We start from the raw sequence: 15,955 nt of genomic DNA, 5'->3' as shown, positions 1-15,955 counted from the left end.
TGTGCTCGTCCCTGAAGATTCGGGTGCCGCTGCGGCTGACAGGTGAGTCGCAGCGGGGAGCAGGGGAGAGCGGGCGGGAGAGAGGGAGAGAAAGATCTCCCCTCCGTTCCTCCCCGCTCTCCCCTGCAGCTCCCCGCTCCGTGCCGGCACCCGAATCTTCAGGGACGAGCACAGCGATACTCGGATAAAGCAAATTACTCGAGTGAGTAGTGCTTTTCCGAGTACGCTCGCTCATCTCTAGTCATATCCCATTCATTGTGAAAGTGAATGCTCTGACGATCACAGGCTTTAATGGTCACGTGCCATTCAGAGCAAAATCACTGATGACTGGCTGACCAATCCCATGCCCACTGAACATGTGACTGCTGCAGCTTCTTCTGGGTTCGGAGTGTAGGGGGATCAAGGCTCCTAGGTTGGACGGGGGTGGCTAATGAAGGAAATGAGCATGTTTCTATACACTGCTCCCGGGCCCCCCCTTTTTTTTAGTCTAGGAAAACCTCTTAAAGGAACAGTCTTATCAGTGGTCGTAGCAGCATATTTTGCTTCACAAGCAGGAATATTTGATTAGCAGAAAAATCATATTGCGATGTCCCATTGACTCCCAAAATCCACTCTGCTCACTCCAAATGGCTGCATGGAAACAGGACGAAATATAACACCGTAACCTGTACGGCCTTTATGCTGTATTATTAGCATGGTTCCTACTTGTAAGTAGAGTGACACATGGTCAATGGTGGGTATCAATGTGTCAAGATTGCCACTGATCTGTCAATGGGTATTCTGCTAACAGAGCACAGCGCCCCCTTCATTAGAGTGAATGATGGATTTGTAGGCTTACAGCTTGTACCACATTACAAGAGTTAGTCTCATTACGATGAGGAAAAGCGGAGGACTCTTTTTGGCTGACTTCCATTCATCTGCTGAAGGACGCAACTGGATCTGGGGAGATAGTCAGGATCATTGCTGTCATTGTCTGTGGGACCAGAACAGACCCAGGACCAGCTATCAGAATGTGGGAAAGTCTCAGTTTGTGATAGCTTGGAGTCAGCCATTTGACGACTTTTGTCTTGTGCCAATTCTTGGTGTAGATTCTTGTTAATATTCACAGGTAGTTTTACGGGTTGAACCCTTGAATGATACATCCGTGACATCAGTGCCTGAGCGACGGCCTTACCTTGTCCTTCATGGTTACCTCCAGACACATCATGGAAGGACTTTGGTTGACTAGATACTGGAGAGCGATTCAACGTCTGTGCTACATCCATTACCTGTATGTCAGTAAATGACCTGTATCCCATCACATCACGCCTCCTACTGTGCAGATCTGAAGCATGCTCCCAGTCAAGGTCCGGAACCTGAGATTGCAAGGGATGTGGAGGAGAAAGGTTTTCATAACTAATTACTTTAGAACTTTCACTGCAGTCAAATCCGAAAATTGAAAAATATGGCAGCTGGGGTTCATTCACTCCGTTTCCACCATCAGGAGGACTAATGACCGAGTCTAGCGTCTTCCCACTGACAGTTTTTATTGCAAAGCCTTGTGATGTACTTTGTCCAGTGCCTTTGCACCTTCCATGATCTCGCTTATTCCTTACTGGATTTTGCCATTCCTCAAACTGGCCTTGAATACTCCGAGAGTTTTCTTTTGGTCTATTAGTGGAGGATACATTCTGGGTTTTGGGATTTATCTGCTTTTCCTTTTCCTCATGCATTTCCTCGGTATTATTCACATCAGAGGTGTCTGATAAATCTAAAGCAAACGGGAAAAAAAAGAAAGAAAAACTATGTGTATGGACAGAAGAGGGGATGTACAATGACTACTTAAAAAGGGGTTGTACCAGAATTGTATCATCCATAGGGTAGGTGATAAAAGTCTGATTGGTGGTTGGGGGGGGTCAACGCAGGCTCGGTGCACCTCCCACAGTGGAAGAGGGGATTGAATGGAGTGACTGTCGTGCATGTGTGATGCTGCTCCATTTATCTTAAATGGGACTGCCAGAGATAGCGAAGCGCTTGTACTCTACTATATCCATCATACCTATTGAAATGTATAATACACTATGTTAGAAAAATATATGTCACCGCGCTGCAAGGTACTTAGTCCTTTGTGAGGGCTTCCCTGTACCAGGGAACCCTTATTAATGTCCTGCAGCTCTCCGGCTAAACACGCGGATCGGGTACTCGCGGAACCCCAGTGGAGTACAATCTTCTGAAAAACCTTGTGGCGCATTTCTACCTTTTACACTCTGATACCTATTGAAATAAATGGGAGTGGCACCGCGCATGTGCAGCTGTCACTCCATTCAATATCTAGGTCTTAGTGAGCCCAAATTGACGAGGAGAGGGGGACGTAAAATCCCCATTCTCTGGATTGGTGAGGGTCTCAGTGGTAAAACCCCAATGATCAGATTAAGATAGGTCATTAGTATCACATTGGTGGTGATCCGCTAATCAGGTTCCCTGCTGATCAGCTACCTAAAGCGGCTGCTGCAATCGGGCGAGTGCCGCTGTCACTTCACTACATACCAAGTACAGCGCTTTACATCTCATAGCAGCTGAGCCTGGTATTGCACCTCTATGCCATTGGCTTGAACAGCACCGAGCAGCTTTCATGCCGTGTGACCAATGAACATGTGAAACGGCCATGGCACTCACCCGGGCACCATGGCATCTTTAATCAGTTGATCGGCAGGGGTCCTGAAGAGAGATGAGCGAGCATACTCGCTAAGGGCAATTACTCGAGCGAGTATTGTCCTTAGCGAGTACCTGCCCGCTCGGAAGAAAAGATTTGGCTGCCGGCGCGGGTGAGCGGCGAGTTGCGGGAGTGAGCAGGGGGAGAGAGAGATCTCCTCTCCGTTCCCCGCCGGCACCCGAATCTTTTCTTCCGAGCGAGCAGGTACTCGCTAAGGACAATGATCGCTCGAGTAATTGCCCTTAGCGAGTATGCTTGCTCATCTCTAGTCCTGAACAGTGATCCCCAACCAATCAGATATTGATAGCCTATCCTGAAGATAGGTCATCAATACTTTAGTCCCAGAAAACCTCTTGAAAAGAACGGGGAGCTTGTGGGCTCAGCCAACATGTCACGTGGACATCATAGACATGGGGTCTTCCTGCCGCTCAGCACCCACATCCATAAGCCTCCTCAAGTGGCTCCTTAAGTGGGGGGGATGTTAGGAGAAGGGCTTCGCACTTGAGGACTGAAGATGATTGCATATTAAATGGCAGCCCGTCGATTCCTGATTGAACAGGATTCAAAGTTGCACATTTGACATGTAGCCCTTTAAAGAAACTTTCACATAATGTAATGTCAAAATCCAAGCCTTTATTAAACAAGTACAAGTAAATCTACAAGAAAAGTTCTAAAAAAGAAAAATACATGCATTCTTCAAAAGAACATATAATAGTCTCATAGCGAGAGCGTAAGGGTAAACCTCTTAGAGGTAATAGGACAAAATACCCAATGGAGGGGGTTATTTTCTGCGGCCATGAAGAAGTCCTCATGAGCTGAACCTTTACTTACTCAGTCCTGAACTGGGGTGGATGGGGGTGCTGGAGAGATGGTTCTGGTCTACAACAGGCAGCATTTTGGTCAGTGGGACCTGTGATAGGACAGATAATGTTATCTGTCACCCAGCTTTCCCAGATAACCAAAATAGGGTTAAAAATAATTTTTGGCATTTTGACAGATGTCAGTTTTTACCTGGTAATTGGGAACAGTCTGCAGCCTGCACAGGAATTCCCAAAGAAGCTTCTCGAGAACCGCCATATAGTTGTCCCCATACTCTAGATGCAACATATTCTAGAAAGAAAAAAGTTACATTTTTATCTTACGTGGTTTAACAGGGTAATACTATCGATGACCTCTACTCAGGATAGGTCGTCAATAGTTGATTGTCTGGGGTCCCGAGCTGCGGATCCTAGACTATCAGCTATTTGGGCACCTACTGTTATTGCCAGTCTACACTGGGGTACAGATCGGAACTGCTGCTGTGACCCCTATGTATTTGCCGGCGCTTGTAACTGCAGATGCAGCTCATTAAAGTCAGCAACAGCTGCATTTATCAGAGTTGACCACTACACATGGGCTGGAGCCATTTGCTTCTGGTCCAACCCCTATGTATTGTGGCGCCAACAGCGGCTGCCCAATCATTAATATGTACAGTGCAGTACATGTCTTCACCTGTAGGTGGCAAAACAATTTTCCTGAAAGAACGATGTACCGGCACATTCTGGTCTTACTGGCCCTGCACAACTTTCTCTGACGGGCTAGAACCATGGAGGTCAAGTGCAGTTCCCATATGAGGGACATAAATATTACTGACGATCATTAGATTTTTATATGAATCTAATCGTACATAAAGAAGTCCGTATATTCTAGCCCAAAATTTTCTCTTTCATCTTTGATGTCAAGTGAGATAACAGGATTTTTGTTACTTACTGTAAAATCCCTTTCTTGTTACGCTCATTGGGGAACACAGAAGATCTTGGGTATACCTGCTGCCACTAGGAGGCGACACTAAGCAAAGGAAAGTTAGTCGCTCCTACCAGCTATATCCCTCCTGCAGGCACGGAGCTAAATCACTTTGTACGTAAGCAGTAGGAGAGAGAAGACTAAACACCTGAAGCCGAACCAAACAGACTACAAGAAGAATGAATAGTTCCAGGAGAAAAGTCAGGCTGCTACGGGCGGACCAGATTCTGCATGCGGGAAGCCTGCAGCGGATTCCACGTGTGAGCGATCAGTAACCCTGCTATTACTGTATTGTGTCAAGGACGGATATAGAGCATTGTCACTCACCACGCCGCAAGCGTTAGTACCGTACGGATGAAAATCAAACCCACGCTTGTAAAAGAGAAGAAATATGAGGAAATGTACTCACTAGATGTACCGCAGCAATGTGCGAGCTCTAAAATTACTGATCGTAATGGACAAATAAAACTCGTTCTATAGAAAGACTCATTATAGAAGCTAAAGCTGGAGCCGACCACCTAGGGTGGTTGGTACAATGTGTGGTAAGTGGGTTCAGTCCTTACTGTCAGGACACCAGAAGGTTGGGTCTCACAAGGTATACAATGTCTTATAGAACTACCATCGAAGATGGAGTATACAAAAATTTATATGAAACTCGGTGTTGCTCCTCTCCACAGAAACTATAGTAAAAGGCGAAAAATGTATACGTTCTTAAAGGGGTTGTCTCGAGGAAGCAGTGAAATTTTTTTTTTGCCCAGTCCCCCTTATTAAGCATACATTACTAATCACCCATGTAAATGACTTTTCTAGCCGGTTTCTACTTACAGTTCCAGCAACTTATAAAAAGTTTCCCCAAGATGGCCGCCGGCTCTTTTCCCGTCGCTTGTTGTAGCCCGACGTGCGCGCTCCCGAGACGCTACCAGCTGTGTCTCCCTGACAACCAGACACCCCGCAGCCGCCGACCGGACCCCGGGATTGAACGCGGCCGACCAGTCACCCCGGCTCCCCCGCGCTAGCCCCAGCTCCCCAGCGGTAGGCCCCGGGGCCACAGCGGCAGTCCGTCACGCGTCACCCCCGTCAGTCCGTCACCCATCACTTACCTGGGTGGCTGGGCTGGGTGGCTCAAGTTTCTGCACCTTCCTCTAAGAGAGGATGGTAGCAGAATGGCCGCTCCCGCGCGCTCCCGAGAAGATACAGCTCGTCTGCGCATGCGCAGAAGAGCTGTAGCGGCGAGCACACTGAAGCGGCTCGTGCTCAGAGCAGAAGACCGGACTGCGCAAGCGCGTCTAAAAAAGCAAGCCGCCAGCGAATTTAGACGGAACCATGGAGACGAGGACGCTAGCAACGGAGCAGGTAAGTGAATAACTTCTGTATGGCTCATATTTAATGCACGATGTATATTACAAAGTGCATTAATATGGCCATACAGAAGTACTTAACCCCACTTGATTTCGCGAGACAACCCCTTTAATAGAAAACCAAGCATGGCTTTCATGAAGGTAATAATGGATACAAAAAAAATGACCCTTAGGGCTTATTTAGACGACCGTATATCGGCTCGGTTTTCACGCCGAGCCGATATACGGTGTCCTTGTCTGCGGGGGTTGGGGGAGATGGAAGAGCCAGGAGCAGGAACTGAGCTCCTCCCCCTTGCCACTAATTACAATGGGAGGGGCGGAGCTAAGCGCTGGGACTTAGCTCCGACCCCATCTCACCCCCTCCTATTGCAAAAAGTGGCAAGGGGCGGGAGCTCCTGCTCCTGGCTCTTCCATCCCCCCCCTCCTGATATCGGCTCCGCGTGAAAACCGAGCCCATATATGGTCGTCTAAATAAACCCTTAAGGTAGAAGTTACCAGGTCCATGCAGGTGATTAGCCAGGTAATGAATAACTGCTGCGATGAGTTCCAAGTGCTGTTGTGGCACTACTTAAGCAGAACTGAGGACCCGTGTTTGTTCCCCCATGAATCTACCCATCAGTCTTCCAGGAGCTTCCTGTAACTGGTGGAAGCGACTGGACAGTCCGCCTATGGCTACGGCTGATGCGGGAAGGTAAACCGGAAGCTGGCTCCCGGACGGTCTGTTTGTTTGGGGGTGAGGGAACACTTTGGTTATAGGGAGGACCGGGTTTGTTCATATCGTAAGGGCGAGTGAGAAGCCCCACCTCCTCCTGACAGCGTCTAGAAGTCCCACCCTATACCCTTGCGCGCCAACCGGAAGTCCAACCTCTGGTCACTGCCTATACAGGCCTATAAGTCGAGGGCTCAATTAGAGCCCAGCCCGGCGAAAGGCGGTTCTATTGGCATCCGCGCACAGGAGGAAGGCCAGGACAATGGCCTATATTTACTGCCTCCTGCCCGCGTGCCAACCAGAAGTTCCGCCTAGAAGCTGGGGGCTCGATTACAGCTTAGCCAGGCCTGGCTGGAGGTGGCTCTGTAGCAAATATGTGTTGGAAGGAAGGCCAAGGTCATGGGTTCCAGCAACTGTCACTTAGTGGTGAGAGATCAATGGAATTGAAGGGGGGCAGGCAGGAACCTCAGGTGACCCCATGACTGGCGGGAAGCAGTGGTTAGCACCGCTCTGTTCCGCTGTATCTTCTTGGAGGAGGGAGTATCAGTGTGTCTGCTGCAGCATTGTTGACCCTCCTCACTTGGGGACAGTCAGATCATCCCTAATGCCCAGCTAGAGGGCAAAAAGCTAAAACTGAGTTAAGCTCAGTGCCTACAGGTGGGGTATAGCAAGTAGGAAGGACTAACTTTTTCTTTGCTTACAGTCGCCTCCTAGTGGCATCAGCTATACCCAAGGCCTTCTGTGTCCCCCTTGACACGGACGAGAAATATATGTTGGTGTTAAAGTTGTGCATTTGAGAGATTTGAAGGTGACCAACAGAGGATGCACTGGCTTCCATACGTGAGAAACTACACCTCATCATGCAGAGGTTATATATTACCCTAGACCTTAAAGGAGATGTCCCGCGCCGAAACGGGTTTTTTTTTTTTTAAACCCCCCCCCCGTTCGGCGCGAGACAACCCCGATGCAGGGGTTAAAAAAACCACCCGCACAGCGCTTACCTGAATCCCGGCGCTCCGGTGACTTCTCTACTCACCGCTGAAGATGGCCTCTTCCTCCGTGGACCGCAGCTCTTCTGTGCGGTCCACTGCCGATTCCAGCCTCCTGATTGGCTGGAATCGGCACGTGACGGGGCGGAGCTACACGGAGCTACACGGAGCCCCATAGAGAACAGCAGAAGACCCGGACTGCGCAAGCGCGGCTAATTTGGCCATCGGAGGCCAAAAATTAGTCGGCACCATGGAGACCAGGACGCTAGCAACGGAGCAGGTAAGTATAAAACTTTTTATAACTTCTGTATGGCTCATAATTAATGCACAATGTATATTACAAAGTGCATTATTATGGCCATACAGAAGTGTATAACCCCACTTGCTGCCTCGGGACATCTCCTTTAAGCCTTTATGTTGGTAGGGCACTACTACAACTATAATGCACATATGAGAGAATCCATGGTACACCTGGTATTTCAATCTTACCTGCACATAATTTTTCCTAAATCTTTCATCTCGAATCATGCGAAGGACTAATTTCCGAAAATGTATCTTACACTGCCGGACCTTGACTGCATTACGCTGGGCCTAAAAATGAATCAAAAGTTGATAAAATGGTAATTTGGCAACAAGCACCAACAGGCAGCAGCAGTCGCAACACACATCTAGGGGCTTATTCACATCAGCATTTTGCTTTCATTTTTTAACGAATACATTTAAACTGATAGAAAAACTGCTTAAAACTGAACCAAATGGAAACCATGGTTTCCTTTTTCTTTTTTTAAACGTATCCAGTAGATAAAAAAAAAATCCAACCACATCGATCCGTTTGTTTCCGTCTGGATCCCTTTACATGTATTCGTAAAGAGGTTGTGCCAAGCGGTGAAGTTATCCCCCATACACAGGATAGGCAATAACTTTCTGATTGGTAAGGGTCTGACTGCTGGGACCCCCAATGATCCCAAGAACAGAGGTCCGGTAGTTCCCCAAGTAAATGGAGGTCACACAGCCGTAGCACTCTCAGCAATCATAAGGTTATCCCCCCTGTGGATGCGGGCATAACTTTATAACTTGGCATAACCCCTTTTAACGGATTTTGTATTCCTTTGTCTTTCTTCCCTTCTATTTATGCTCAGTTAATATGGGATCCATTAAACGGACAACAGAAAAGAGACCAAACAAAGATTTTCCTTAAGTCCTATTGCCTATTCATTATAAAGCAAACGAAAGAAAAAAAAAAAAAGCAGGTGGAACGGAAGTTCAGAAAATGAGATGTAAGAAGGAACACTTTTCGTCCCCCTTTTGCTGCTCCTCTGATGAAACAACAGAACAGAAAACAAAAACGATGATGTGAACGAGCACTAAGAAAGGAGTTTTATTCAAGGTGGAGATTCTGCGTGGTTAGCATCATCCAGGCTGTAGCTATAGGGGGTGCAGTAGATGGAACCAGATGGATGAGCAGCGGTTACAGCAACCGAACACATTTACCATTTGTTTTTTTAATATTCGATTTTGTGTAGGAGAAAAAAAAAAAAAAAGGCTCAAAAACACTCACAGGTCACATTGTCTAAATACAGAATGTGCTGAATCACTGAGGATCTGTTTACGACCGACCGCTGTTGATGCACTGAAGGGGGAACATAGGGGAGGTGTGTGTTTTCCGAGGGAGACAGTGGGAAGAAAGAATGCCCCTTGTAAAGTTTATAGCGCAGGTCGGTTGGATAGGCACAGTCGGAAAATTAAAAAAACGGCACGAGGGCCATCTAGTGGTAAGTGTTATAATGCGACTACCTTAAAATGCATTTTGCAAGGCTGCAGTGGCTGGATAGAAAAAGTCTGCATTAGGCTACCTATACACTCAAAAAGTAACCTCCATGCTTTATTTAAACATCGTGCTCACAGCATCATGATTGCAAGGTGTCTACAGAGTACGCGTTTCGATCTTTACTCAGATCTTGATCAAGGTGATCAAGATCTGAGTAAAGATCGAAACAGGTACTGTGTAGACACCTTGCAATCATGATGCTGTAAGCACGATGTTTAAATAAAGCATGGAGGTTACTTTTTAAGAAGTCTGAGCTCCTGAATATTATCGCATACTCTATATAAGAAGCCGGTTGGATCGAGCAGCAGCAGACTAAGAAGTACTTCAAGGAGGAGTTGTTCCCAGAATGTGACAGAAGGGAAGGCATAATCTGGCGTGGAGCTGAGCGTCTTGTTATTATATACAGCTATACCTATACACTCGGTCCCATATTGTGCTTGCCAATGGGTGTTTTCACAGTGATGAGATTAAAAAGTACTACAATCTGAGCCTACGGATGCTCCATTTGAGATTATAAAAAAAGAATAGTAAACACAAACTACTGAATAAATGTGTGCTCATACAGTTAATCAACAGTCATTGGGTTTCTCTCAATACCAATGAAACTGTATGACACTACATTACTTGATACAAAGAGGTTATGAGCCCCCATATAATGGAATTCTACTTGGAATAAGAATTCCATTTATGCAATGCCAAGATAAAGGGCTCATACTCTTCGTATTCGCAAATCTTCCCTGTTACAATATTGGACATGAAAACTAAATCTATACACCCATTCAAAGTCACTGTGAAGAAGAATGTAAGATAGATGTTGTGACACCCAAATCCAGTGAATACCAGTGACTAACTTTTATAATAAGATAAAAAATATGTGAAGTGATGCGTAAGAAACAAATTTGATCTCACCTTGACCCGAGTTCTATGACATAGCGACAGCCACCGTATCACCTCACTTTATAAACATATATCATATGGTGCCTTCTCTAAATAAAGGAAGGGTACGATAAAATCAATTAAGTAGCTCTAGTCGCTTGTCTTTGATTAAAGGGGTTGTCCCGCGAAAGCAAGTGGGGGTATACACTTCTGTATGGCCATATTAATGCACTTTGTAATATACATTGTGCATTAATTATGAGCCATACAGAAGTTATTCACTTACCTGTTCCGTTGCTAGCGTCCTCGTCTCCATGGTGCCGTCTAATTTCAGCGTCTAATCGCCCGATTAGACGCGCTTGCGCAGTCCGGTCTTCTCCCTGGTGAATGGGGCCGCTCGTGCCGGAGAGCTGCTCACCGCGTCGTCATCGTAGCTCCGCCCCGTGTGCCGACTCCAGCCAATCAGGAGGCTGGAATCGGCAATGGAACGCACAGAGCCCATGGTGCACCATGGAAGAAGACCCGCGGTGCACCATGGGAGAAAACCGCAGTGCATCCCTGGGAAAGGACCGGCGGCCATCTTAAGGAAAAGATTTTTTAAACTCCTTATTTCGTCGGATCGGTGAGTAGCAAGCGGTTTAAAAACCGCTTTAATTTGCTATTTTATGCCGGGGGGGGGGGGGGGGGGGGTGACAGGGAATGGGGTAATGTAAAATTTTGATGCTTGCCGCGAGACAACCCCTTTAAGAATTATATACCTCTGGCAATTTAGAGGGTTATTTGTAGTGCCCTGTTCTTGTCTACTGTGTTTTTAAAGCTATCTAATAAAAGGAATTGATTTTAATTTATGTCTAAACTGTGAAGGGCTTTGACGAATAAATTAGACTTTTTTCTGCCTCTGTGACTATATTTTCACAGTGATATGAGGCGTTTTTGCTCGAAAAACGCCTCCTATCACTTCAGTAGTGATTCTCCAGCGCAGCTTTCAGCCACGTCGTTGGATCAGCAAAGGTTTTCCATTGCTTTCAATGGAAACCTTGCATCGCACGTTGTGCAGTGTTTTACTGTCCCAACGAAAACAATGGGCAATGCGTTGCAAAGAACACGAATAGATAAGAGCACACCACAACTTTTTCCCGCACTGCGATGCTGGAAAACATTGCTACATGACTCCATTCAAAACAATGGGGTTTATATTCGCGCGAGATTTATGCGTCTCGTAATGCACAAGTCTCGGCCGTGTGAAAGCGGGTAGAGAACCACTATGGAAAACATGGCCTGGATATGTATTTCATGGTTGTCCATTCATTTTAACGAGTGCTACTTAATTCTACGGTGTGTGACGGCCTTTCACCAGCACTAACAACTAATCACCGGTGGTCTTCACATGTCGGACCCGCTGCTACAGTCCATTACACATTTAAACTACAGTGGTGGCAACTCTTACCGCTGCTGAATCATCAGCAAAAACAGAAGGAAAGTGACAGTTCAGTTCCGTAAGGATGTCCAGCAGAGGCTTCTTTTCTTCAACCATGTGGAGAACAATCTGTTAAAATAGGAGACCAATTAATGAGTTTTTAGGAAGCTGCAGCAATCTTTGAGAGCCCACCTCTGTCCTGTTATGGCCTTCGAGAGTCCTCCCCTGCATTGTCAACTGTTTCCGGGGGCCCACCTGCACTGCCACGGCCCACCCTTGCACTGCCGCGGCTTCCAGGAGCCCAGCCCTGCCCAGTCATAGCTTTGGTAAGCTCACCTTCCCTTTAAGACCGATGCTGAGCTTTGCGTGGTGCATGTAGCATAGCAGACCAGGAACCTGTTTATGGGTTAATTCCAAGAACTGTAGAATTCTCCCGTAGTTCTGGACATCCCTCTTCTTCATCACCAGCCATACAGCCTTCATCAGCACAGGGAGGGATGATGCTGCGTCCACACAGGGCCCTCCTGGACGAGAAAGGAACATATCGGTGAAGTCATGTCTTACTTTATATCTCTTATGTATTGGCAGAATGGCTGTCTAGTTACCTCTACAGCAATGTTCCATTGAATTCAGTGGAGAGGAGGGCAGACACCTTTACATTGAGCTCAATGGATATGTGGCAGCAAACGAGGGTTATTGAAACCCCATTTTCCCAACAAGTGAGGGGCCCAGAGATGGATGGGAATAACCCTCTAATACGATATTGATGAGGAGCCTCGTGTGGCGCAGAGTGTTAAGGCGGCAGTATGCAGTCCTAAGCTCCTTCCATCCTTCCGAGGTCAGTAAAGCGAGTACCCAGCTTGCTGGGGGGTAATAAATAAATTACCTGAAAGCGCTGTGGATAAGTTGGCGCCATACAAATAACAAGTCCCTGTCCCTTTCTTAGGCTGGACAATTAATTCATTTTGAATGCAAAATAAATGCATTTGTCGCATATGGCGCATGTAATATGATAACCAGCTGCAGCCTGCATTCAGGCCGGGCTCACACGTGGATTTGTATCGCAGATTCTGCGATCACCGTCAGCGGTAAAACATGAACATTGAAAGGCATGCATTTTCAATTTTTTGTTCACACTCGCAGATACGAATTGTGTATTCCGCAAGTGGAAGAAAAATCGCAACATGCTCGATTTTGCCGTGGAATCCACGCGGACAGCCTTCCATGATGTCAATGGAGACCGTCCGACTCACACCCATACACAATAGACAATGCATATAGGCTGCGGGTCCACGTATCATTACTAAGTGACGGCACGAGAAATCAAAATAAACAAACTCCTTTCCTGTAGTGCGCATAACTGACGGCGAGCCTCTGCGGTTATCCGCAGTACGGTTAGGGAAGGTATGAAGGGTCGCTAGATGGAATCTGCTGCGGGCATCCCGCATGCAGAATCCAACCCACTCGTGTGAGCCCGGCCTCAGTCAGATACGATCCCATAGGGGCACAGCAAGATGCGTAATATGCTGCGCAATTCCGCTGAAAAAAAAAAAAAACTCAGACGATTGTTTGGCGCACAAATGAACAAGCCCTGCGGGCAGAAAAGGTACAGTAATACACGCCGACAGCACAAAAAAGCCTCGCTCAGTGCGCAAAAAAGTTACACTAAGTTGCCCATCCTGGCGGCTCCCTATCCAGCACCGCAGTCCCGATGCTCGCAGCATGGAACCCAAAAGAAGCGGCGGGCGGTAACGTGCCTCTCATTGCGCACAGGAGCGCTCAGCCACTCGCAGGCTTCAGTGGTCAAAAAGGAATCAGCGTTATAGCCTGCGAGTGGCCGTCTCCGCCTGCCGCTTCTTCTGGGTTCTCTGCGGCGGGCACCGCGGTCTGCCATGGACTATGATTGCTAGTAATGGCGATAATATATTACAGTATAGACGTGCTGCAATGTATTATCATAGCGATTATACAATCGCGGGTTAACGTCCCCTACAGAGACATAAAAAGTGTATTAAAAAAAACACTAAAAAATTAGTGGTCAAAAAAAAAAAAAAAAGTGTTATTTTGTTTTCCAAAAACTGCAATAAAGAAAGGGAGCAAAAAAGCCATATGTACCCCAAAAAGGTATCGATAAAACTATTGCTCGTCCGACAAAAAACAAGCCCCCTCAGAGCTCCGTCCATAGAAAAATGTTAAAAATATTGTGGGACTTTGTATGCAGTGATGAGAAAAAAAAAAAAGTGAAAAAATCCTAAAAATGTGTAATTTTGCCGCACGATGTGAGGTTTCCCATAAGCGATGCGAGACGTTTTTGACTCAAAAAAGCCGGGCCGCCACCTCGTTCTACATGGCCAGCGAGCAGGAATAGCGTTAGAGGGGGACAAACTCATCAGCACCGCCACTGGGCAGTATTCAGCTGTAGCGCTGCCCGTCCTTGAAAAAGAGGGATTGGGCAGCGCCAGACGTAAAAAGTAAGAGTAGCTGGCTGAGGAGGTGAGTGACAGACTCACTGTGACTATGAGAACTCCCTTCTCCAGGTCCGCGCCGAGTACTCTTTACTTGGCTCCGCCTCTCGTGGGCGTGGGACGTGGCTAAATACCTGCCCAACGCCAGCCATAGGCACACAGATGACTGGTGATGCAATATCGGAAGCCCTGGAGGAGACTCGTGATCGTGGAGGACACCCCCCCGTCCCCCCCCCCCCGTCTGCAGCCGGTTGGTCATCCTTGGTAGACCCGTACAACGCGGCTCACTGCACGCGGTACGGCTGCGTGCAAGTAACGATTTCTGGCCGACTTCTCGCTCTAGAAACCGGTTGGAACTAGAACCCCTTTATTTGGACGGATGGGTTCACCAGACTATTTTTGAAATTTGGACAAAGAGTCCAAGCAAAAAAAAAAAAAATGGCAGAACAGAAATATTCAGATGAGAACAGTGCATGGAAAGGTGCGGCGCCGCGCTTCGAACATGGCGGGGTGTCTGTGTGAGGTCTGATGCGAGTTAACAACATCGCGTGCGCGTACCGTGGCTGAACTGCTACGTTTATACAGTCTCAAGGTTACTTCACGCCGGCGTATTTGTGTGGGCAAAATTTGCGCGAGCAGCGATGGATTTCAATGCGTTTGTCCAAATAAGTGTATTTTGCGTGTGCATTTTCAGATGGAACATGCTCTATCCTTCTCCGTAGGTCCGTGACAAGTAAATGGGGGAATTTACAGTAAAATACGCATAAAAGCTTCCTTCACAGTGCAAAAAAACTGTGCTAAGGCGTGCGCAATTGCGCTTACGCCTGTGTGAAGCCGACTTTAGGGTTTTCTCACAGGGGTATATGTGCATTTTGATCGCTGAACACGCAGTTTACTCACCGTTTCCCTGCGCATTTTGGCCCTGCTTGCGTTTTTTATAAGTGCAAAAAAAAAAGACGAAGCAGGGTCTATTGTTTTTATGCGCGAATACACATTAATTATACATATTCAGTGTTTTGCGCGCTCATTAACTTCAATGGGCTACCCCAGTGGAATAATTCGCACCAGAATAGACCGCTTTGCGAACTTTTTCATGCGAGCAAAAGTCGCATGGAAAATACGCTTATCTGCATAATCCAATGCAAATCAATGGGGGTTCATCACCGAGTATTACGCACGAAAGACGTCCGTGTGAATGAGCCCTACAATTACAATCAGCCCTTTGAAGGAGCTCGTTCGTGGGGCCTATTTGCGCCGTGTATTACGGGCAATTTTTGTGCACGCAATATGCAGTGAATAGAAGACATTGATTTCGTTTGTATTTTTCAATGCAATGTTGGGTTGCGTTAAAAAAATATGCAGCATGTCCGATTTTGTGAGTATTTTGCACCGCATTACGCCATTGCAGTGTATGACCCGATGCAAATATGAAAAAAAATTGCGTATTCAATGCATATTTGTGCAGCAAACCAATGGCCCCTGCTGCGCAATTTTTTGTGCATGCACAAAAACCCACAGGAGCGAGGAAACCGTAAGCAAAGGCGAATTTCGCAGCGTATTTACGTAACTGGAACCTGCATGCGTTTGTGCAAACGAGGCTGAAGTGGTGCTTTGTGAAAATGAGTCTGACACCCCTCCATCCTGCATAGTGACCCGTACTGTGCCAGAACCATCCTGCAGCGCCCACATAACCCGCCATTAGTCACCTGCTGTGACCGAACTTCGCTCTCCCATCTCCACGGCCTCCAGCACAACTCCAAACTCCTCTCCAGAGTCTCTGCTCTCCGCAACCAATCACAGCAGTCATCACCGACCAATCACAGTACAGAAGCTATTCTC

At 47.0% G+C, this 15,955-nt stretch overlaps 1 protein-coding gene across 2 annotated transcripts; it reads right to left on the bottom strand.

The window, feature by feature from the left end:
• Nucleotides 1-222: 222 nt before the first annotated feature.
• On the bottom strand, nt 223-15,895 carry TINF2 (TERF1 interacting nuclear factor 2). 2 transcript variants are annotated; one of them, XM_066582635.1, is made up of 7 exons: nt 15,823-15,895; nt 11,988-12,175; nt 11,682-11,780; nt 8,020-8,121; nt 3,704-3,802; nt 3,524-3,602; nt 223-1,750 (listed from the first exon to the last, which is right to left on the bottom strand). In XM_066582635.1, the coding sequence occupies exons 1-7, from the start codon at nt 15,848-15,850 to the stop codon at nt 870-872; spliced, it is 1,476 nt and encodes a 491-aa protein (XP_066438732.1). In that variant the 5' UTR covers nt 15,851-15,895; the 3' UTR covers nt 223-869. The 2 variants fall into 2 exon arrangements, with proteins under 2 accessions (XP_066438732.1, XP_066438733.1); XM_066582636.1 differs by having other exon boundaries at nt 11,988-12,172; nt 15,823-15,882.
• Between the last annotated feature and the right edge of the window lie 60 nt (nt 15,896-15,955).

This window comes from Eleutherodactylus coqui, chromosome 11, assembly GCF_035609145.1.
Source record: "Eleutherodactylus coqui strain aEleCoq1 chromosome 11, aEleCoq1.hap1, whole genome shotgun sequence".
Taxonomy (NCBI): domain Eukaryota; kingdom Metazoa; phylum Chordata; class Amphibia; order Anura; family Eleutherodactylidae; genus Eleutherodactylus; species Eleutherodactylus coqui.
This window is presented reverse-complemented; position numbering and strand designations above follow the sequence as displayed.